Below are 23,521 nucleotides of genomic sequence, written 5' to 3' on the forward strand. Positions count from 1 at the left end.
TAGAGATTATCTCAGCTGACCAGCAGTGCGGCTATTGTGAAACTGCATTTGCCTACTGTATGAGACTGCCAAGCAGAAGAGATTACATCCTATGCAGCCCGGCTGCAGGATGCTGCAGCCCACTCAGCTTCCTACTTTACAAGTCTACCCATGTGGTCGTTCTCCTCACAGCATGCAGTGCCCACTTCCGGGCTCAACAAGCCAGCGAGACCATCTTGAGCCTGATAGCGTTGACTACGTTAGATTACGATGGCGACAGCCAGACGGAGTTCGTTCTCGTGATCGCAGTGGCCCAGCCGGGCGACAGCTGTCTGAGTACGAGCAGGAGGTTACGACGAGAGACAGGAAGTAAGTGAGAGAAAAAGGAAAGACATTAGAGCCTCATCCCTACTCCCCTTACACCCCCCCCCCGCCCCAAGACTGTTATGTAGTACATCATGGCGGCGTCTATGTCAAGCGACTATCACAAGGTCTCTTTTGAAAGCGAGTCGATACCACACACGATCTAGGGATGTGGGGATAAATTTGTTTAATCACAAAGATTTTGATCTGTGGTATCAGCTGAGAAATACGATACTCCGATTGCGTAATCTCCTGTAAGTAAATTAACCTGGAAATTACCCATTTGGTGTAATCGACTACATACTAGGTTAAATGCATTGCTATCTGCCCCCCCCCTGCAACACCCCCCTCATAGTGACTTTTCCAGTCTGTCACCTGTGTGCCATGGAGATTGAGATTTGCAGGGTTTATTTTTTATTATTATTTTTTTAGAAATGTGGCATGTACACAAAAGATATCCATAAAGGTATATTATTTCAACCTAATCTCTTTTGAATAGTTCGACAGGATGCGACGTCGACGACAACCGTACACATCACCATCGCAAACATGGACGATGAACCGTCCTCCTTCCAGGAATTCACCGTCTCCAGGTTCTTCTTTCGCGGCATCCACATCTCTCGTGCAAAGGATGAGAAAGTCTACGACCTCTCGGTGGAATCTGGAAGGGTAAGTATGGCGAGGACCGATCAGTACCAACTCTTCTTTTCCACTGGTATCCAAGTCTTAACAGAACCGTTTTTTTCTTTTTCTTTTTTATCATTATGTTTGCATTATCTTGACAACACCCAAATAGTTTATTCAGATGTGGATGATTGGCGCCAACACAGGTCACAATTTCAACATCACTGGACAATTGGTTCGATTCCTACTCCCTTCCCTAAATCCCTCCCCCCCCCCAATCCCCTCCCAAACCTGACCCGGAACCTGTGTCCCTGCAAATGTCTAACTTAAGAGAATACGATTGTATCCCCCATTTGTCAGACTGCCAAGAGAAATATTTGATTATTTATAAGATTCAGTCAGCTATTTCAAGGTAGTCATGCATAGTTTCTCAGAAAAGGCATGAGAGTTCTGATTGTGGTGTTGCAACTTGTAACTCTAATATGGCTTGAGTCCAATGAAGTAAAGTTTGGTTTCTCACGATCGGCTTAGTTTTATAAACCATTAAAAGCTTCGTACTTTATTCTGGCTGTCCTCGTCATAACATCGGTTGCTAGACTGCTGTGAAAGGTTCAGTGGCAGAGCTAGGGGTATTGGTCAGGGGGCGAGAATGGTGTGTAGGGGCGCTTTCGACACTATCTAAGCAGAGCGCCACCACAGGTTTTTGAGTAAAGATACTCCCTAGATCGCCGGAAATGACCCTTTCCGGGCCTTGCTAATTTGCAGATAAATGAAGAATAAATAGGTGTCATTGCCATTTTGTCAGAAAATTACACCAACAAAATGTGACAAATGTCAATAGGTATTTGAGAGCGCAATAAATAAGTCAATAATTGCAAATAAGTAAAAAGTGGTAAAAAGCTGAAAAGGGCGCCAGCAGTCCATTTGAGTCTGTCGGGGGGGGGCATCCGACCCCCTCTGACTGTATGGACGCCCCGCCACTGGAAAGGTTTATATCATAGAGTCTCATTGAACGAACTGCTTCCATTTGCCCCCGAAGGTGAACGATCCCGACAACAGACCCGACGACCTCGTATTCGGAGCTGGGGACAACGATCTGGTCGAAGTCAGCAAAGCGGGCGAGGTGTTTCTGAAGAAATATCTGGTATTGGATGATCGAATCCCGGCCAACGTAGATGTTCCTGTCACGGTTAGCGATGCTGCTGGAATGGATGATGCAACATTGAGAGTAAGTGGAATTCCTGATGACCCTTGCGAGTAGGTATCTATCTGTTACAGGTAGAATACAAAGAATAGTCTAAGACACCATCTTATTGTGCTTTTCAACAGAGGTTGAAGTTCCCAAAACCCATAACAAAACATTCAACTCACAGTAAAATAGAGAGCAGTATTCACAATTATGCCTTATGTGCCTGTTACATATCAAAGGGGGGGAAGGGCAGTTTTAGCTTTGTGACATATTGGTAATGACTACCATGTTTACGTAGAGGAGCTTAGCTGATCCGATATGTAAAGAGATCGAAGATTGCAGAGTTTTGGACCAACTGAGGGAGGAAAAAATCCACAGATATATCCAACAATATGGAAACAACTCTGTTGCTGCATTTTCAACTTTGAGAATGACACGTTACATATTCAGTCAAGATTTCTTACTTTAATGTTTGTTTTATTTAATATTTATTTAGAGGATATTAATAATATTATCAAAGAAGAATATTGTTCGGTTTCACTATCATGTCAACAATTCTGTAAATGTACCATAACTATAAGGTTATAGACTGCTACTGTGTCATATTTACAGTCGATGCACTGGAATCTGTTTCGAGAAGACCCCGGACAATTTTTGAAAGTGCTAGAGTGGGAAAGGAGGAATAATAACTACAAATTTCAGTGGGAATTTACAGTCCTGACGAAAATGCTGGCCGTGAAACTGTTGTTTTTCACATGTTTTTGTCTTGTTTTTCGGTTATTTCTTTCTGTGTGTTTCTTACTTTCTTTCTGTTCTTACTTTCTCTTGTTTTTCTCCTTCAAAGAAAAGCAAAGCTGTCATCAAAAATTTTGGGGCTAATAAGACCTCGTAAACGTGACCATCCCGTCGACAGTTTATTGCAAAAGGCATGATTATAGCCATAAATGTTATTGTTTATGAATTATTATCCTGCATGTTAACGGTGGTATTTCGTAAATTCTTTTTCTAAAGCTTCGAGTCATGTCCAACGAAGACATTGTCATCGCCGAATTTGACCCAGAAGAGGACCCCCACGGAGAAAATTTACTCAGGTTTGTTGTTCTTCACTGAATAATGTGTCGACTAAACTAAACTATCGGCAGTCGTTTGATTTTCGTTGCTTATAACGTACAAACCTATGTGCAAGGATAATAGACATAAAAGTTCTTCTAACAGTAAAAAGTTAGTATGGCAGGTAAGTTATACTATCAGAACAGCAGGAATCGTACGGCTTTGACATAACGGTAGAAATGAGAGTCTGCTGCCACCACTGTAACCTCCATATAAGGTTCAGTGTGATCTACCGTTATAACAGACACATAGCAAAGATAGTAACACGTCCTCTCAAGATATAGTTTCCATGAACTGATATGGACTTCTTTATCTTGTTAAAGTCTGTAACATAAGAGGCAAAACGTGATCCAGCCCTGGAATAAAACAGAGGTACATAAAGGTCTATATAACTCAAGACCTATTTAGGAAAGAGAGGAATCTATAAACATAATGACTCCCTGCTGTTATACAAGCAAAAGAGAATGCCGTAACAAAGACACATCATAGGTCTCCCAGGTCATCATAGGTCTTCAGTCCCACGTGTCATCATGGGTCCCTCGACTATTGATACTGCGGATAGCATGCATCCTCACCAAACCAGAAGTTGGCTGTGTATCAAGTAGTGAATTAGCTTTCTAGTGCATGTATAATAGGATAATGAATATCACATTGAATTGGATATGTAAGTAATATAGAACAGAGGCCCATGCAGTTATGATTATGTGAATTGTCCATCCATTGAAACTTTCAAAACTTATGCGATTAGATTTATGTGAATTTTTTTCCATTTTTCCTTTTTAGAAAACTGACAACTCAAATCTTAGCCAAGATCTTTTACCACTTTGGTTAATTTGTCTTACTTTGAAAACGTTCCCATCTGGGAAGAACCAGATTTATATTAAAGTGGTCTATTGGTATTCCCTTATTATTTTTGTTCTCTTTGCCTCCTTCATTCCTTAGCAAAATACAGGACTGCTTCCCGACTGGAACAAAAGTTTTATACGAACGAGAGGACAGAAGGTGAGACCGGATTTTGAAAACATTCCAATTATTTCCAAACTATTGAAACATTCTGAATTCAAATAAGTCCAAGATAAAAAAAAAAAATTAAAAAATTAATTTTGCAGCAAAAAGCTTTTGGCCTCTGGTAGTGTACCAGACAACTTTTTGCCACTCTTTTTGGTCTGAAAACAAAGTCTTTAGATCAACTTCAAGAAGCAGTCCATTTATTTACATCTGTTTACAATGTGGTGTAACCTTTATTCACATGGGTTGTCTATGGTGTTTTTCTTACCAGTAGCATATACATAGTTCTTCTTTGATTAAAGGGAAACTCTTTATTTTTCCATTTTCATCTTTGTGATTTTGTTCTCTTCAATTCTTTTTGTCTCTTTATCATTTTTTCCCTCAGCCAATCTAATTCTATGTCTGCGTTATGGTTGTACGGAGTTGACCTAAATGAGGAAGACTTTATGGATAGGGAAACATTTGACAGGTAAAATTAACTGAGCCACCCCTCACATCCCCCCCCCCCACGCCACCCTCCTGAAACTTACTGGATTCAGCACTTATGACCGATGTGGTTTACATCTCTCCTATCAAATTATCTTAACGCGTTCCCATCTTTTAAACCTATCTTGCCAAAATTGGTAACATATTAATACTACAACCCCATTCCCCCCCCCACCATTGTCCCCCTCCCCTCCCCCCATTGTACCACTTTCGGGTCATTGGCAATATATATCAGTTTTAATAAAAATCACCAGAGATAGAAGCTGGGCTCAAAAAACCAAACAACTTGAGCCACTCTCAACTCCCTGACAGTCCCCTTCTATCACTGAGACTCTCTGTAAACCATATGATAATGATGGTGTAACATCAAGTGAGTTACCAGAAATAGGCTCTTGGGAAAGGCTATAGATACTACCCAAGATTTTATTTTTTGGTACAGATATATCCTGCCTGACTTAGCAATATAACTTATACTCACACATGACAGATTGGGACAAATCTCTAAAGCTAAGGAAGGCGGGGATGGGGGAGTTTTTAGGGGTAGGCTTGAAAAAAAAAATCACGGTTTGTAGCTTGCTATCTATTTGAACATTACAAATGAAACGAGCACGAAAAAGCGATCAAAATGATATGTCATAAGCTAGTAGCCGATACACATTAGTTGTACAAACATTTAATGCTCCAACCCTTGGACAGATTTATCAATTTAATGGATGAATTGCACGATTCATTTGACACTAACATTAGAGCAGCTTGGTGCCTCTGATAACTGGACCACAATTTATATGTCGTCAAAAGTCACTCATGCTTGAAGAAGTTTTCTCAATAAAGTGAATCTCATATGGCACACAAGAAGTGGGGTAGTCGCAAAAATAAACGAAAAAATGAACGGCAGTCTTAATAAAGTGCGGATTTTCAAATGTATTAAAAGCACACTCATTACGATCTTCCCTGCCTATAGCAAATACCAACCAAATCCACTGTTTTTGGCCCAAAACAGGGGAGATTGAATATCTACCCGAGTTTGTAATGCTAGCCATACTGAACCCACCTTTCCACAAATTCATGATTAAACACACAGTGTTCTATTTCAGTGGTCAAGCCAAATTTGGCTTCACACAGGAAAGTATTGTGTGGGCCATTAGAGCACTTGTGAATTTACAATCATATGGTGGCTGGTCAATTAATTAGGTGCACTGATGGATGAATCCTAATGGCAGTGTTTGGGTTAGTTTATGCTATCAAGTAACAAATAATTAATAACTCGAGTGAATTTGAGGAGGACTGTTATTCTATAGGCAGGCTTGACCGTCATGCACTGTTTAAATGTTCCTCTGTATTTTCTTTTGTCTTTTCTTTTGTCTTGCAGTCACTGGTATGGATCCTGTGGGGAGAAGGAGGAGACCGGTGCAAGATGGGGTGTTAGCCAAATAGCTGTTTTCCTTTTAGCAGTCATGATCTTCATTGCCTCCCTCATCATGATACTGTACCTTCTTTGCAGTTATCAAAGGTAAGAGGAGGAGGGTTTTAGATTTCCGACAGAAAGGGGAAAAAAATGGTAGAACTGTCTTCGAATAAACCTTATAAACACCTCTGCAGTTTTCAAAGGAAAGAAGAGGGTTTATATTGCTGACAGATAGATAAAATGGTCATCAATTTACACTGTTCCCCCTATCTCCCCCAATGTCCCCACCCCACAATCCCACCCCCCCATCTCCCCATCTTCATGTGGTTCTGTTACGGTGATTTTTTTATTATTAGGAATTGTTAAAATCTCTGCGGTGGTCTGTAGTGACCGGACTATTTCGTCAAGTTCCAAATTTTCTGTTCTGAAAGGTTGAAAAAAAATACTTATTATAGTACTTAACAATAGACATGGTTTCTTTGAATCAACCCTCACAACCAAAGGGGAAAATGTTTGATAAGAAGATCTTGTATTTGTCAGTAAGTACAAAGTCAGACTTTTTCTGCTTATCTGACTTTGAAAAGATAACTAATCTTCAGAAAAGAGACACAAGCAAGACGAAATTATTTCACCGTCTTTGACTTCCTTTCTCAGTTATGAACCACAGGAAGAAAAGTCAAGCCAGGACACTGAACGGTATTCCTCTTTCTTTTCTCGTTTCTTTCTTTCTCTCGTTTCATTCTATATTGCATTTTATACAACACCTAATTATATTCTGGTCATTTGATTGGTCAATTGCTCGTTGATTGCATTCAAAATCCGCTCTATTCCACTCTATGAAATAGAACCATGGGGTTATACTTTTTTGATAGCACTTTTTTCTATGGTAAGAGAGCAGAGAAACCTGTCTGTTCAAAACAGTCTGTTGCATGAGTACATTTTACCCATCTTAATATAATATGTTGTATAAAACAAATAATGAATGGTTTCCATTCGTGCAATAGTGCTAATATTTCATCCGTTGAAAGATGTAATTTGTTCCATTCAACTCGGCTGCGCTTCGTTGAATGGAACATTCCATCTTTCAACTCATGAAATACTTGCACTATTGCACTCATAACCATTCATTATTTGTGTAATGAAACTTACCTGTTGGTGACCAACACTGGGTTTCCTTAGTCTAGAATGCTTTAGAGATTCCATTTTGCATTTTTTTATTTTATTTAAATTAGATCCTTGCTGCTTCAAGGGTTATTTCTCAGAAAACTGAAAGCTTTATAGAAATATAACCTGCACAGATTGGCAGTGGTTTTTCCAAAGTCTTCAAGATAACCAAAACTAATTGTACAAAAATGTTTGCCCCTTAATTCCAAACACAAATTCTTTCAGTGTAAGATGTAATATATATATCCCTAACAAGAGTTTTTCTTCTATTCATGCACATCTCAGTTTGCGGTCACGCCATTCTGAAGTTATTCAAGTTCCTATCCGAGGTAAGTGGTTAATTTTTACTGTGCAAAAGGGTATGAGAGGTGAAGAGGGGGGGGGGGGGGCGAGTGGACTGTTATATTATCCCAAAATTTATTTCATGAACGTCATTTATTACATGAAACAGACAGACAATTGATGTGCAACATTTTCAAGTTCCATGCATGTTTAAGTTTAATACAGGATTTAATATTCTTGGGAAATTTTTCTTTTGGACTTCTGTAGACTTTGTTTTAATATAATCGTCAGCTTTGTCAGGTGACCAATACTACAATACATTAGATACAGTCAACTTTTAAAGAGATTCTCTAAAACCATAGCTACTGTAGGTAGTATATATACGCCACCATTGCTATTTTCTCGTCGAGCAGGGGGGAGGGGGCCGGAGAGGGAGGGGGTGGGGGTTTAAAGGTTCACATATCATGATGTCCTGTCTGCCCGATCAATCTCTGCCACAAAATGTTCCGTCATTCTGCTGTCATGGAAAGTACCGTTAGATTATCTCCCGTTACTTTACGACCTGCAGCTCAGCTATGAAGCCCTGTCGTCGTTTACATAAGTGAATCGGTCCAGTTTCACCCTGTCGAGTTTTTCTCAAGACAGTTAATATCGTGCCGTGAGAGGATAATACTCCATTACCCCTGTCTTTTTATTGTATGTTCACAGGTCCTACTTTATTAGAGAGAATTGCTAGCGAGAAGAGAACTTCCAAGTACGGATCAGATGTAAGTTTGAGGTTTTTATACTTTCTTTTGGTTTGATGCCATCATATTTTGTTTCACCATGGCAACCATGGACTTATAACTTACATTGATGAAAGATATTAAATGTGATCATATTAAAACAAAAGATGTCCAGGTGACATGATATGGAGGATCAAGTCAATTTTGTATCGTTAGCACTCGTGTACAAAAGCAGTGCGGGATTTAGACCCCGTGGGGCCAGGGGTGGCACGTCAGGTTTGATGGGCCCATCATCCACAGACATTAAAATACACAGCAAATGTTCCAAATTTACACATCAAAGTCACTTTATTTTGCAGGTTATTGCAACAGAAAAAGTTATGCATACATACATAGAAAGGTTAATTCAATGTCATGTTCACAGTCTGGAACACTGGAAGTGAAGGTTAAAGGTCATTTAGGGGTCACTTACACTATGTGAAATGTATCTTTCCTCTTTCCCAGAAAAAGAGGACATTTTCTTGAAAGTTGATTATAATATTTCTTGGGCAGTGCTTCTTTTGGGGATTTTGGACAAGGATTTTGGATCCAAGGTCATTAGAGGTCAAAACCTGGAAATATATTAATCAATATATATATATATGATGGTGGCAAGTTTTAAAGTCATCTCCCTAGTTGCTGTTCTGCAATGGTAGGCCTACACTATTATTGGCAACACAAAAGGAGGGGAATGACCTAACTTGTTTTTTGTTGGGACAGGTGGAAAAGACAAACAAAGTTGCAAACCACCATCTGTAGTGACAATGTGATACTCATTCATTTCAATATCAGAGCGTACATAGCTGGAACAATATTTGCATCAATTCAAAAGGTTTGAGCTACTGCACAAGTGATGCTGTGATGTAATTATTATATTTTTGTACCCTCTGGCTCTGACAGAGGCACCCCAGGCAATTGCCCCTTTTGTCCCCTTGTAGATCCAGCACTGTACATAAGTCTCATAAGGTGCTCTAGTATGACCAACCACAATTGCTTGGTGAAGTTGCTGACTGATGCACTAACAGGGACTGATAGATTCTGATAGCTTTATCCCTGTACAGTACAACGTTGTAAGCACTAACAGGGATTGAAGACTGCTGATAGCTTTATCCCAACGTTGTGGATTTGGTCTTTTCCTCACAGTAGAGGGGTGGGGGTGACAGAATGGAGATGTGAATGCTGAATTGGTCTACAGTACAACAGAAGCATATCGACAGGTTTAAACCAAACAAATAGATTTGGTTTGGAAACAGCAGGTTCATTCCATAAAACATTCTGTATGATGAATGAAATGATAAGCTCATTAGGGGTCAGAGGGGAATGAGAGGTCAAGATGAAAGCACTGTGTCGGTGACTCCCTCTGTGTAAAAGGACTATTACTGTTTCTTGTAATATCAATGTAAATTTATTTATTTCTCAGGAAGCATTTCTGGAGCTCATGTCTGAGGCTGACGCCCTTAGTGTTGACAAGCTCCAACTGACCATGGATTTGCCCCATAGAGGAGGAGAAGATGAAGGAGGAGAGGATGGAATAAGAGAGGATGGAATAGAAGAGGATGTAGGAGATGAGGATGAGAAAGTTGACCCGTATGCAACGTTCCTTCATATTTCCAAAAAGAGCCCAGAACCAAATTCGGCTGTATCAGACACCGATGATGATGATGACTCCAAGGTAGATACCCTAGAGGGGTACGACAACCACGCATTCTTGCAGGAAGACAAAGCCCCAGGCGCCATTCTGGAAGACCACACCAAGGGGGAGACCGACACAGATGACATGTTGGGGACCAGAGAGAGTCGCCAAGAGGGTCAAGCAGAGGGGGCAGAGGACAGAGTAGAGGGTAACGATGAAGAGGCGGGAAGAGGCAACGACTCGGGGGAGAAGAGTGACGGGGGGTCAGATGCAGATGGGGACAGAGGGGGAACTCTGAATAATAAAGTAGACAGCATAGAACAAGCAGAGAAGATCAGTATGAACGGTGGCATACAGAGAGAAGAGAGTTTGGAGATAGATGCAAAAGTGACCACTCTCTGAGTTTTGAGTCGCGGGGGGGGGGGGGGGTGGAGTGAAGAGGATGCAGCAAGCTATATCGAACAGTTTAAATGGAACTTAAAAAATTTGAGAATTTTTTTTTATTTGTCAACTTTTTTGGTGGAATGATTTTTAGAGATTGAGATCATGAATTTTGGCTGAAATGATTACTGATGTTGGTGGGAATTAGTTTGCCAATGATGCCAATCTATACAATCACCTGTCTTGTGTGTGCAGAAGGTGAGAGTGATGTGGGGGGAGGGGGTGGGAATAGAAACTTCAGATTTGGATGAACAAAATAAGAACACATGTCTATTTGGGCTTTAATATTTTTTAGTCTTCTCTTATTAGGTCTTTCTGAGTATACCAACAAGTTTGTGGTGTTAATTTCAATATTTGAAAATTCAAGTTTTTTTTTTAACATATATATTTATAGTTTATATACATAACATTTCATTAAACAATTTTGATTCCTTGTCAAAGGTGAAATGAACTTTTGTGATTACTGATGATGTATGTTGTTGGGAACTAGTTTGCAAGCTTTAAAGCTTTATTTTAAAATTGAAGGAAATATGGATGGATGTAGGACAGGGAGGTTAATGACCTTTGGGGTACATCCATCCCTGAAATGGTGCCAATAAATACAATCATCGGTCTTGTGTGTGCAGAAGGTGAGGGTGGTGGGTGGAGACTTCAAATTCTGGTCAGAGGAACCAAAAATGAATAAATTTCTATTTGTGATGTAAATTATTTTATCTTAGGTATTTCTGTACATACCAAAGAGTTCTTTGTGTAATAATTTCAATAAATAAAAATTCATTTTACATTTATATTTATATGCATAACATTAGTAAAATAATTTTGATTCCTTGCCAAAGGTGAAATGGACGTATCTGATTGTTACGTCCCCAGTGGTGCCTTAGCTTGTAAACTTGATGGATACTCACCCTGTGGAGCTTGCATGAACTTCATACTCTGATTTTTGAAGTGCTGAGGTCAAAGGTCATTCAAGGTTATCAATTGCCACATACGACAGTTTCAATCAGTTTGTGTCCGCAAGTAACTTTAACAAATATCTCTGTAATATTCAAGGGAGCATGAAATGAAGATAACTTTGTAGACTACATCTATGCAAAACCTCTCAAATTACTTTCTGAGTTTAATACGTTGTCTGGAGTCAAAAAAATAACCTCCATGACTTTGTCCATTTTTTTTTTTATCGAATGAGCTATAAAATAATAAATGTGATTTGCTACAAGCATTTTATACAATTTTCATTTTTCAAAGATATGAAGGTATACTATCTTTTTTCCCCAAATGAATTCTATTTCAGTGCCAGTGAAAATCGTTAAAATACTTTCAGCACTTCTTTGGCAATGTTCGGCTCTTTGCTTCATACTCTGTAAGTTTTAAGATTTCCATGTTATTTGAGACATTAAAACCCTATCGCGATGTTGTTATACAGTTAAATAAATAAGTTAATAATAGGCTTAGACCACTTTCCACATCCATTGCTAAAGTAAGTCCTCCTTATGTTTTGGTTTCGATGATAATCGTAACCAATGCAGTCACTATGGCGCATTCACTTGTGTTTGTGACGCCCAGCTTAAATACGATATCTCAAGATAGGAACCATGGATATTTTCCATTCTGCATATGCGGAGGGTCACCAGACGTCAAACACTGAAAATCTTGTAAACACTATATCTCAAGTTAGGATGCAAGACTACTTTTCATACTTGGCATGTGGATGCATTATAGTGAGTAGGACTAACTGTCTTTGGTGGAGGGCAAAGGTCACCAGAGGTCAAATACTTCATACTTATCATGTGATCATGCGTCACACTGAGAAAAAGAAGCCTATTGTTTGTCGTGGAGGTCAAATGTCATCTGAAGTCACTAGATGTCAAACACTGAAAACATTTTAAACATGGTATCTCAAGATAGCAATCATGGATACTTTTCATACTTGGTATGTCGATATGTCACATTGAGAGTAAGAACCCTGTTGTTTTTGGTGGAGGTCAAAGGTCACCAGAGGTCAAACACTGAAAACCTTGTAAACACTATATCTCAAGAGAGGAAGCATGGAGACTTTTCATGTGGATGCGTTATATTGAGTAGTAGAACTCTGCTCTTTTTCAAGTTAGTGAAGGTCATCTGAGGTCACCATAGTTCCATTCTTGAGAACCTTGTAAACACGATAGCTCAAGTTAAGGAAGCACGGATATTTCTCATACTTGACATGTGGATGCGTTATATTGAATAGAAGAACTCACTTATTTTTAGTGGAGGTCAAAAGTCATCTGGGTAACCTGTGGTCAAAGTTTGAAAACGTTTTTAAATATGATATCTCATGGTAGAAATCAGGACATTTATATTATAAGAGCTATTTCTAGTGCACAAGCAGAAGTCTATTGTAAGGAAGTCATCGAAACTGCATTTTTGCAATCTGGCTTAACATGTAATAAAAAGGGTGGGGGTGGGGCAGTGGGGTCTAGTTTGATTAATATTTTGAGTGTCGCAAAGATAGTATTTCATGCGAATATTACGACACCGATCAGTCCTACAACAATGTAACAAGTAAGCATACTTTCAATTTGTATCATCACAATAGCCGCTGTCTAATTAAACAAAAGTTGTAATTACATTACAATTTCATGTCCTTATTGGACCATAATTTTACAGTGGTTGGTTTCACGGAAACTTGGTTTTCATGCTCAGTGATATACCCCCTTAATTCCACATTGATAACTATACCCATATTGAAAAGCATCGGCCCTCCAAAAGAGGCGGCGGCGGTGTTTGTAAATAAATTGTAAATACCTTTTTTCTTTTCAACCCAGGGAGACCTCCGCGGCATTGTTAAACCATGTATAGGTATTAAGAGGACTTCCCCTTTCATTGTATATTTGTGAGAAAACAAATAAATCAAATCAATTCCAATCTTATATTAGTCAATAGTACTCGGTGTAGGTTTGCCATCCGATTCGGAATCTATAAATAAATCATTTTAAACCAAATCGTAGAAATGATTGTTCAATCGTCATTCAGTTCCCGCATCTGAATAGACTAGTTCACTGAGCCTAGCTGTAATTATCCATTGTATTACTCTGCCGAGTTCACCCAGTCGTTACGTTGTGAAGTTGGGTTTTGTGTATACTTCTCCCTAACTAGTAACCATGCATATGTGTAGCATCCCATCAACACGTACAAAGGAATCTTTAATGTCTGGTTTTAAACGATGGCGGCCGTGATGTAACAGAGAAGATTCATCGGCATGAAGACAGGTAGCTTACGGTTATGATTTTATTATGTGGGTCGTAGAAAATGCCTCTTAAATTGAATTTACAGGATAAAGTAGCCTACTCAGCGCGATTCAGTCCCTCCAATTACCTACTCAACAGAAACAAATCGTGTTAACGGTAAGTGCAATCTTTCAAATATCATTCAAGTCGAAACAGTAGCGTAGCTATAGAAGGGGGTGGGGGACGGGATGGGGGGTAGGAGTACCAGACATTTTCGGGGAGAGCCGAAAAGTAATAATAAAATTGGCAAAAAGTTAAATATATAGCTTTGATTTATAACATTAATTACTGGAGAGGCTGCTGGTTTCTATAGCATGGTCGGAGCTGCTTCTCAACAAGGTTTTTTCCTCATTAACCATATTTAGCATAGAACGATATTTCTCTGGACCACAGTGATACTTAGTCAAAGTTCCATGCGTCTCATGGAACTTGATTGTCATCTTTAATGAAAGATAAAACACATCTCCACTTTAATTGGTCACTGGGATACTGGATACTCTTATGGAGGAATAATGTATTTTTTAACGGAAGTCCTTCATATCGTTATATGGACAGTGCTGTAGCCTAACCAATGAAAGCACGCGCCTCCCCCCCCCCCCCCTTTTTTTGGGCAAATGGCTTACATTTTATAACACGCAAATTCGTAATGACAAATTTAGTTAAAACGATGGAAATGGTAGCATCACTTTGCATCTTAGCCCTCTTATCGAAACAACATTTCCTCAAGGAGGACACTCCTCCCAAATACGGACGTCCGCCAAAAAAACAAGCCCCTCTACTGTACCTGTTGGATCCGCCACTGAGTGGATTACCATTGCACCCACTCCTCTCCCCCTAACTATTCCCTCCCTCTCATGCGACAGTTTTAAATCAGGTTCAGCACACACATCACAATTCGAGATGGATATAGAAAAGTCTACCGTCCACACGAACATGAAATAATTATATTTTACTTGTTCTTAATTTTCTCTCTTACAGAAAATACGTTCACAAAGTTGATAAAATCTTAGCAGTTCTGCAGTCCACCAGGCAGACAGTTGAGAATGAACGTAACTATAGCCAAGAGTTTACTGTTTACACATACATCTCGTCGATTTGGAAGGTATTAAATAAAAATAGGACTGGTCAGTCACGGTAACTGCTTTCTTCGACTTAGCGGTAGTACGCTTGAAGCTACATCTCACCCAGTGGTCCGGTTCACTGAGTTAGTATAGAGATCAGTGGCCCGGTTCCTACAGCTTGTTAATTCTTATGCAGGATATCTCATCAATATCACCATTGTTATTACAATTCCGCCCGTCATTATATAATTACTGAAGTTATGTCATAACAAAAACCTGGCCTACGTATTATTACAGCAACATTTTCTGGGACATAAATCTTGATGACCTGAAATATATGGCAAACGATTGACGTCAGTTCTGCCGATTCAGTGATGGTTTTGCATATTCAGTGATATCGTAGTGTGAATATTCATGTATCGCAATGTCTTCTAAACGGACTATCAAGTGTAATTCTCTTCACTTGCATTTCATAAGTCTCGTTATTGTGACTTCATTAGTGACATTTGTGGCTTTCCTGCTGACTCAAAATTTAGCCAATAAAACGTACCCAAATGAAGATATTTTAGTACACTGGAGGCCATCTTTGAATGATAACAACGTGGCGGTTTTGTTGGGACGCCAGGAGAGAGAAAATTCCTTTCGACCATTGATATTAGTACCGACACGGTTTACCGGCAGCGATTTCTTTAGTTACGCCATTCAATCCGGAATTTCCCTACAAGGCATAAATGTCCAAACGGTAGATCTAACCAACATCAAACTGGGAGAGAAGTCGCGACCAGATCAACATCGAAGACTCAGTGCTATATTGAGGAACCGACCTGCAGAAAAACTCGTTTTTATTGAAAGTAATGTGTTGGATATTGGATTCAGTGAGCAAACTGCTCATTGGAAAACGTTTCAATTACCGTATATGGTAATATTACTGCGAGATCCTGTGGAAGTGTTACTATCTAACTACCACCACAAAATATACGGTAGTCGTTTGTTCCTCAATTCTATCAACATGACCTCGGAGAGTTTTAAGGAACGCGTAGCGAAACTGACGCGCAAATTTGAGAACTGCGTTCATGGCAACCACGACTGCGCCAAGGGTTTAACAGGTTCAAGTTTGATGTTAAAGGCGCTAAGTGCTCTACCGATTTCTAAGTCCCTGACGTTGAAAGAATGGGGGAATAGAGCATTGAGGGCAGCAAAGTATAATATAAATACGAGAGGTATCCTGATTGGTGTGATGGATGATTTTAAGGACCTTCCTTTCATGTTTGAACAAGTCGCGCCGAGGATCTGCAAAAATCTGGAAATGGTTATTGAGATGATAAAGGCTCCATTTTGGACAGAACATCCACTTAATATATCAAACATCACACGGAATATTATCATGAAAAATGACGTCATGCTACGTTACGAATACCAACTTTACAAATTTGCAAAGAGGAAATATTATAAATTAAAACAGAATTCATTTATGGAAGTTAAGAAACAAGTCACGGTTTTAGCTGAAAACTCTTCAATATCGTAATTAATGATCTTAACAATGGCTTTCTTTTTCTCAATTGTTTGTATCTATATTTGTTATGTAATTGTGATCTTTATAATGAGAGCACATATCCTATTTAGACCCAAGTCAGGTTTTCAGTGGGTCTACTATTGACAATTTTCATGAATTCTGGACGAAAACGATAAAACCTTTTTTTTTTCATATTTTTCTTTACATTTTCTTCATATCATCCGTGTAATCTAATCATACCATCCGTGTAATGTACGATCATGACATCCGTGAAATGTAACGGACAAACCTATTAAAATTAGATTTGGATCCTTGTGGCTTGAATTTTGAAAGCGTGTATTACTCTATGGTGCAAAATATTGGGTCACTTGATTCCTTTGGGTTACAGCGAAGAAGAAGCTCATGTGCAAAGTGGTTCTAGTTTAGCGACAAACATTTCGGGTTGCCATGATGTTGTGAATGGTCATTCAGATATGGCAGTGAAGTGTATAACTTGAATATAGTATATAAAATATAAAGAAAATGTTTCACACTTTTATTGTATATTGTTTTATTGTTCACATGATGGTGGGACAATTAAGCGGGTGGGAGAACACTAGTTTGAAAGTGGAGGGGGAATGGCCCCTGGGCTACAGCCTGGCTACCGGTCTGCTGGGAATGGGTTTATATCCAAATGGAGCCATATAGCCACCTTAGACAAATACTCAGTATATGATAAAGACTGATATAAACAGCAAAGTCATGTTGAGGTAAAACATTTTCTTAACATTTTGATGGCAATTTAAGTCTACAAAAGTTTAAGCCCTTCGAAAAATGGCTGCATTTTTTAACTGAAAAGTAACTTACAGTAATGAAACAACCAAGATGCCGTAATTGCTGGGTATAAGTTGATGACGCAGGTGCTTGAAAAAAACGCCACTCATATCACATCTGGAAACGAGTTTGGATATAGAACTTCCTAAAACTTCGTTTCTCGGTACTTTCTGACTATTTTGAATGGACTTATGATATTGTCAAAGTGGAAACATGTATATACGTGCTTGCAAACTAAAAGTCAAGTTAACCTCAAGTAACCTCTCTAAACTAGTACCCAACTCTAAAATACTCTAAAAAGAAAATACAATACCGCCACACACTGCAAATCACGGAATTATAAAAAATTTAAAAAATAGTAATATCACGGATTTATAACATGGACGTATAAAGTCCAATATATTTTCAGAAAAAAAAAATACCCAATTATAGTAACTCAGTATATGGTCTCAGGAGTCGTTCCTTCAGTATACTGTATATGTGTTGTAAAAACATAATACCATTTCTCTCTCTCTAACACGTTAGTCTATTTATTTATCTGAAGCTATGTACCATAGTAACGTATTATACGTACTATGCTTTATCAATTGTGAGTCATTCATAGATGTCAATACGACTGACTGCCCCACCATAATGACAACGATTTATGGCCATTCAGCCATATAATCAGGTCTATACGAACAAAGTAATGCCTTTCTACAATATATATGTATATGTATATGTATATATATATATATATATATATATATATATATATATATATATATATATATATATATATATATATATTTATATATATATGAACATATTTATATACATATAAACATATATATATATATAGTCAAACGTGTGTGCATTGGTTCGTTGACATTTAAAACGGCAGTATCACTGATATAATGAAAAGCGTGATTTACATGACCTCGACTTAGGTGTTAAGTCACTTAAAACGGTTGTTTGCATTGCAGTATGAATAAACGGCAATAGTTGTATTGTGACAGAAATGAGCTGTTGACTAAAAATCACTGTATACTAGCCTAACCACTCAGTATGTAATCAACGCATACCACTAAATCTATATACATACGCCAACACTTAAGCAACTTGGAGAAATCTTTTTGGGTATAGTGACATGACCACTGATAACAGCGAGATAGCGATTATTACGTAAGTTCTATTCATCTAAAAAGAAACATATGTTTCTCTCCTAATACAAGTATTTTTTCTGGATAATCTTTTATAACCTCTTAATCTTTCTTAATTTCTTAAAATGTTCTTTACTGTTAGCTGTTTTTCTTTTTTTTAGTAATTATGAACAAGACGTACCGTATGTGATATAATGTACGTTACCAAAGATTACTGCAGGAACGCAATTTATCATAAAATTGTGATACTCTTAAACTAAGGAGAAAACAAAGATGCCGAAATTTATATATAGATTATTTCGTATTTTAGTGTCTTGCTAGAAACGTCAACCACATTTAAGAGATGCCATGTTTTTACACGCTATCCTATACAAGAAAGGCTGCCATTTTGTAGATGTGTTTGTCCACGTATAGAGTTAATATGTACATGGACTTCGTGGTTAACTCCGGTTATATTGATAAGCTTTGACACATTCATCATGTTGATACTTAACAGTATCCTATTTTTTCTTTACTGAGAACAGTACCATCATAGGCGGGATATTTTCCGGGGGGGGGGGGCAGGAGGACACTTGCCCTCCCCCTTTTTCACAGACCTTTTCATTAGTTTTTTTTTATCCAATTCGGTCGGTAATTTGGTTGGTTATACCACAGAAAGACTGGCAACTCTGCGATACTTGTATAATATTCGAAGTAGTGTAGATTATCCATTTTAACTCAATTTCATTCAGTCACGATATTTTATTATTACTTTTTTGTCTTTTCTTATTTACTTTTGTTACAGTATAATGAGTATAATTCAAGTTCGCCATGTTTTTCAGCGTATACTGCCTCGGTCTTCAAAAACGTTTATTTCATAAGCATATCTTATTTTGTAGCTTGTTTACCATTAATTTTTGTCTTATTGTTCTGAAATATATCATATAGAATAATAAAATTAATGAATGGCAATTTTTTACGTCATAACAAAAGAAATAGGAAAAAAAATGACAGGAAAGGTGAAAAGAAAATCATGTAATAATTAATAAAAACAAACTTGACAAGGGCGTAGGAACCGGGGGCTGGGGGCGCCAGCCCCCCCCCCCACTGAAAAATGTGGAGGGGCGGAAGTATCATTCCGCCCCCCCCCCCACTTCGCAAGTCAAAAAACCCCTTTTTCATTTCCAAATGAGAAAAAAAATCTCATTTGGAGCACCAAATTGCATCTAAGGCCAGGTGAAAATACAAAATTAAGTTTACAAAATGGAGTGGGTGTTGAAGTGTGCTATATTGCACCAAATTGCATCTGAGGCCACCTGTAAATGCAAAAAATCCAAAGGGGGAGGGGGACACCCCCTCCCCTTAGACCCCTCCCCCAGGCCGGCCATTAGTCTTCATCCCCCCCCCCACTCAAAAGTAACTTCCTACACCACTGAAAACTTGATGTGCATTTTGTATTGACTTACTACGTTAGTTGTAAGCACAACCTTGCGTGTAGGCGTTACTAGTAAATTTAGCAATAATTTAATGACTAAATCAACATGAAAAGTAATGATTGGGATAAAAAAATAATATAAAATTGACTCCGACCTACGAAATGTTAAGAATCGAATCCAATTCGTTCATCCTTCACCAATCAAAACTCCAGGATTTGGTGGTGAAATGCAGGGGTGTGTGCTTTTCTGTGATCAATTGCGATCCTCTATTGAGGAATAATTCGGTAGAGTTTCGAGAAGCTGCTTGACCAAAAACGAAGATCTTTTAATTGTAACGCTCTCTCGTGATGGCGTCAATTCCTGAAACAATAGCAATGGTAGCAGTACTACAAGTATAGAGAGATACTGTAGTTCAAGAATTCGATTTTCTTTGATGTATAATAACCTTTACGCTTTAATTTGTTTCAGTGACCGGCGGCTGGGTTCGTTAACTCACAAGAAATGTATATTGTTGCATGGATAAATGCCAATACAATGACACAGACCGAATATGACGTCACCAAAATATTCCGTTACCCTTCACGGGTTACGAGATCCCTATCAGCAGTCTGTCTTGCTGTTTCTCCTGATAGTAGCATGTTTGCTTTTTCTAATGTTTACTCCAATTCGTTATGAGGTGTCACGTGGACGGTATCTTGCGAACGTGAACCCTGAGCGCCGGGGATTGGTTACTTGGAGGAGACCATTTGGGGATGGCAACGTGTCCATACTGATTCAGCCCGACGATGATGAATGTGAACAATCGTATCGGCCTTTAATCTTGGTCCCCTTGGGTCATTCGGGGACAGAGTACTTTATACAGTCTATTAAACCGTTGCAACAGCTTCGGCAGTTTCTGCAATCGGAAGAGGTCGGTTTTTACGATTTTACCGAAACTGACGGAAACTGGAGCGGTCTATCTCGAACCGACGAGGCCAGAGAGATTAATATCATTCTAGAAAACCGAACAGCAAAACAAATTGTTTTCATAGCTAGCAAGATCACAAATGTAACAACGGTCGAAACATCTCCCCGGTCGCCTCTTGTTGTAATTCTTATGAGAGATCCATTCCAAGTGTTGTTATCCAATTTTTACCAGAAAATATACGGAGCCTCTCTTTTCGGGTGTTTCAATAACATGACTTCCGGTGACTTTCAAAAGCGTGTTACAAATGTGAGTCTCTCCTTCGAGAGATGTGTTCAAAGTCACGGTAAAGACTGCACGGACGGTATCCTCTCATTCTCTGTGTTGAAATTACTTACTGGCATATCACTGCAGCAGAACGACTGGAGAACGAAGATAATACCAGCCGCGCAGGCTAATGTTACTTCACGCGGTATAATCATCGCTGATATGGACGATTTTGATAACTTGACATTCATGTTTGAACGAATTGCTCCGCGGGTGTGTAGATTATACCAAAGAAATATCGATTTATTTGAAGCACCTCTGTGGACGAAAATCGTATTACCGGTTATATCGGAAGAAACGAAGAAATTCCTTATAGAGGGCGATCCACTTCTACACTTTGAACATCGCTTTTATCTCTGGGCTAAGCAAAGGTACAAGAGCATGAAAAGAATGTCATTTCATTACTTAAGGCAAATAGGTACCATTTGCTGAAATCATCAGCAGACTGTTGAATATCCATTCCTATATCGTCTCATGTATAATGTATAAGCCCTGAAGGGACACTGCGTCACTTTGTGATTGACTTATTAAAGTGTCTACTTTTGCAACCATAAAATGTATAGTAAATTAAACGTCTCTACTGGAACTTTAATGAATATTCGCATTACCTTACGTATGTATCATTGAGTTGTTGTGTCTTTTTAGTTCAAATAGATATTTCAGCAAGTTAATATCGATATTTAAGGAATTGTTTAATTTGGTTGACGACTAGCTGTGTGTAAAGTTGCCAAACCAACTGTGAGCAACATTTCGTTGCTAAAATGTGCTACTTATAATAGGTAAAACCATATGTTAGTTTGTCAAGATAGTTCGAATATTTTACAACTAGGGTCCTTTCTATGCAACCATTTGAAAAAAATATGAACAAATAAGAGATATCTGTTTTGCAATAAAATATTGTTGCCTTTCTATGGATAATCAGTCTTTCTAATTTTTAATAAAATGGATATTTACTACAGCTTTTTGGCCAATGTCAACATGCGTTTAAGTTCTATGGCGCCGGGAAGTTGACATGCATGGTTATATATACGCGTGTCAACTCTGTACAACATATAAAGTTATGATTTTAAAGCCGAATTATTTAGAATACTTTGGGTCGAACTTCATAAAGATGTCATAGAACAACTATTAGAAACGACAACTTAGGCGCTAGTACATAATGTCGTTGTAACTATTCTTGTTTACATGGTATTCAATTTAAGAAACTTATGCATTTGTTTTGGAATTCTCCTTTAAGGTTATATAGTTCGATAATGACATCGGTCCAGTATTACAGTCAAATATATATGTTAATCCGTTAATTTATTTGTTAAAATAACTGAACCACCACGAAATGCTTTTTTTAACTTCATATTAAGCATCAGAGCAATCATGAATGACGGAACTTGTAACGCATTGTTTACATGTTACTGAGAGCTATAAAAGACCATGCTTTTGCCATTGAGTGTAATGTTGCTTCCAGACTCGGAGGTATGGGGGGGGGGTCGGACGCTTGACCATTGGCTTCTTGCAAATATCCAGTACAATTACGCCACTATAGGACCATAGTTTTGCCTCGCCACACCCCCCCCCCCTCCTACCCAACCCTACGTTTTGCCGTCACATTCGGAGAGCACACAAAAAGCTCGATGTCACGCCTTGAGTGATCAAAAATGCCTTCGACCTTGGGGACCTCTTGGAGGCCATACGTACTTATCTCATCTGCCTATTGGATAACTCGACACAAGGCTGTTCAAGCACCCGATTCACATAGTATCATACAATAATATTATAAAGTATTACATGTTCCAATGATATACTATGATAAACAATTATATTGTTCATTTAAAAAAAATTACAATAGTATTGTATACTAGCATGTGAAATCGGCTGGTTCAAGCCTCTATGATACTGTTACTGGTAGCATACGCCCATTAAAATAACCATTGACTTACACACTAAATCACAAAAGTAATGCCTTCTCTAAGCCTAGATAGACGTTTTCACTTGCTAAGCGCTATCCATCACTGGATAGCTGACAAGTTGGCCTTTCATGGCACCATCAATTTTCCGTACCATGACCGTGAAAATTTTTTGCTACGAGAGCCGGAACTTTTCCTCACTTGTAAACAAACCTCTTTACTCGGCCGTAAACAATCTTCGTCCGCTGCTCCTGAGAGGGCTAAACTGGTCTACAATTGCCTCAATTTTACCCAATTTTTTAACCACATGTGCTTCTGTTCATGCTCTTTAACATCCAAGCCACAAAAAAGCTCATCCTAATTGATAACATAGCAAAAAAGTTGTTCTCCTGCTCCTAATTGGCACTTTTCCTGAAGGAGAACATTTGCCGCGGATTGATATAGACGCTAATAGGAGTATGCCACCTTCTGCATGTAATATGGCACGCGGTATGTGCAATATATTGTCATAGTGTTCAGCCTGGAGATCCCTATATAGTTCAGCCTGGGTGTAGTATGATCCAAATCCCTGTCTACGAACACGACTGAAGGAAAAAGTTCCAGCCTGTAGGACTATAAACTGTTCAGTATAGTGATGTAGCGCAATTATATATTTGGTATACTTTATATTTAGTATATGCAAATGCTCTTAATTTGAATGAATGTAATGCTATCATACGAACAGCAGTTAC

General features: G+C 38.5%; 3 protein-coding genes across 9 annotated transcripts in view; 2 read left to right on the forward strand and 1 right to left on the reverse strand.

The window, feature by feature from the left end:
* LOC139968741 (cadherin-23-like) overlaps window positions 1-11,664 on the forward strand; it is a 115,120-nt gene extending 103,456 nt beyond the window's left edge. For 2 of the 3 annotated variants that reach the window (XM_071973079.1, XM_071973081.1), the window contains 11 exons: window positions 172-348; window positions 842-1,011; window positions 2,006-2,194; window positions 3,167-3,246; window positions 4,208-4,267; window positions 4,659-4,742; window positions 6,129-6,269; window positions 6,819-6,860; window positions 7,614-7,657; window positions 8,319-8,377; window positions 9,795-11,664. In XM_071973079.1, the coding sequence (XP_071829180.1) occupies window positions 172-348; window positions 842-1,011; window positions 2,006-2,194; window positions 3,167-3,246; window positions 4,208-4,267; window positions 4,659-4,742; window positions 6,129-6,269; window positions 6,819-6,860; window positions 7,614-7,657; window positions 8,319-8,377; window positions 9,795-10,409 (1,661 nt within the window). In that variant the 3' untranslated portion in view covers window positions 10,410-11,664. The remainder of the gene's footprint in view (window positions 1-171; window positions 349-841; window positions 1,012-2,005; window positions 2,195-3,166; window positions 3,247-4,207; window positions 4,268-4,658; window positions 4,743-6,128; window positions 6,270-6,818; window positions 6,861-7,613; window positions 7,658-8,318; window positions 8,378-9,794) is intronic. The other variant, XM_071973080.1, reaches the window with a different exon arrangement.
* LOC139968743 (NAD(P)H pyrophosphatase NUDT13, mitochondrial-like) overlaps window positions 2,104-23,521 on the reverse strand; it is a 34,265-nt gene continuing 12,847 nt past the window's right edge. For 4 of the 5 annotated variants that reach the window (XM_071973083.1, XM_071973085.1, XM_071973088.1 and 1 more), the window contains exon 9: window positions 21,012-21,147. The gene's annotated coding sequence lies outside the window, so the exon portion shown is untranslated. Of the gene's footprint in view, window positions 2,236-21,011; window positions 21,148-23,521 lie in introns of those variants that run through there. The other variant, XM_071973084.1, reaches the window with a different exon arrangement.
* Window positions 13,506-21,798, forward strand: LOC139968742 (uronyl 2-sulfotransferase-like). Its single transcript, XM_071973082.1, has 3 exons — window positions 13,506-13,831; window positions 14,693-18,265; window positions 20,127-21,798. Exon 2 carries the CDS (start codon window positions 15,200-15,202, stop codon window positions 16,298-16,300), a length of 1,101 nt encoding a protein of 366 aa, XP_071829183.1. The 5' UTR covers window positions 13,506-13,831; window positions 14,693-15,199; the 3' UTR covers window positions 16,301-18,265; window positions 20,127-21,798.

The sequence above is a fragment of the Apostichopus japonicus genome, chromosome 6 (assembly GCF_037975245.1).
Source record: "Apostichopus japonicus isolate 1M-3 chromosome 6, ASM3797524v1, whole genome shotgun sequence".
NCBI lineage: Eukaryota > Metazoa > Echinodermata > Holothuroidea > Aspidochirotida > Stichopodidae > Apostichopus > Apostichopus japonicus.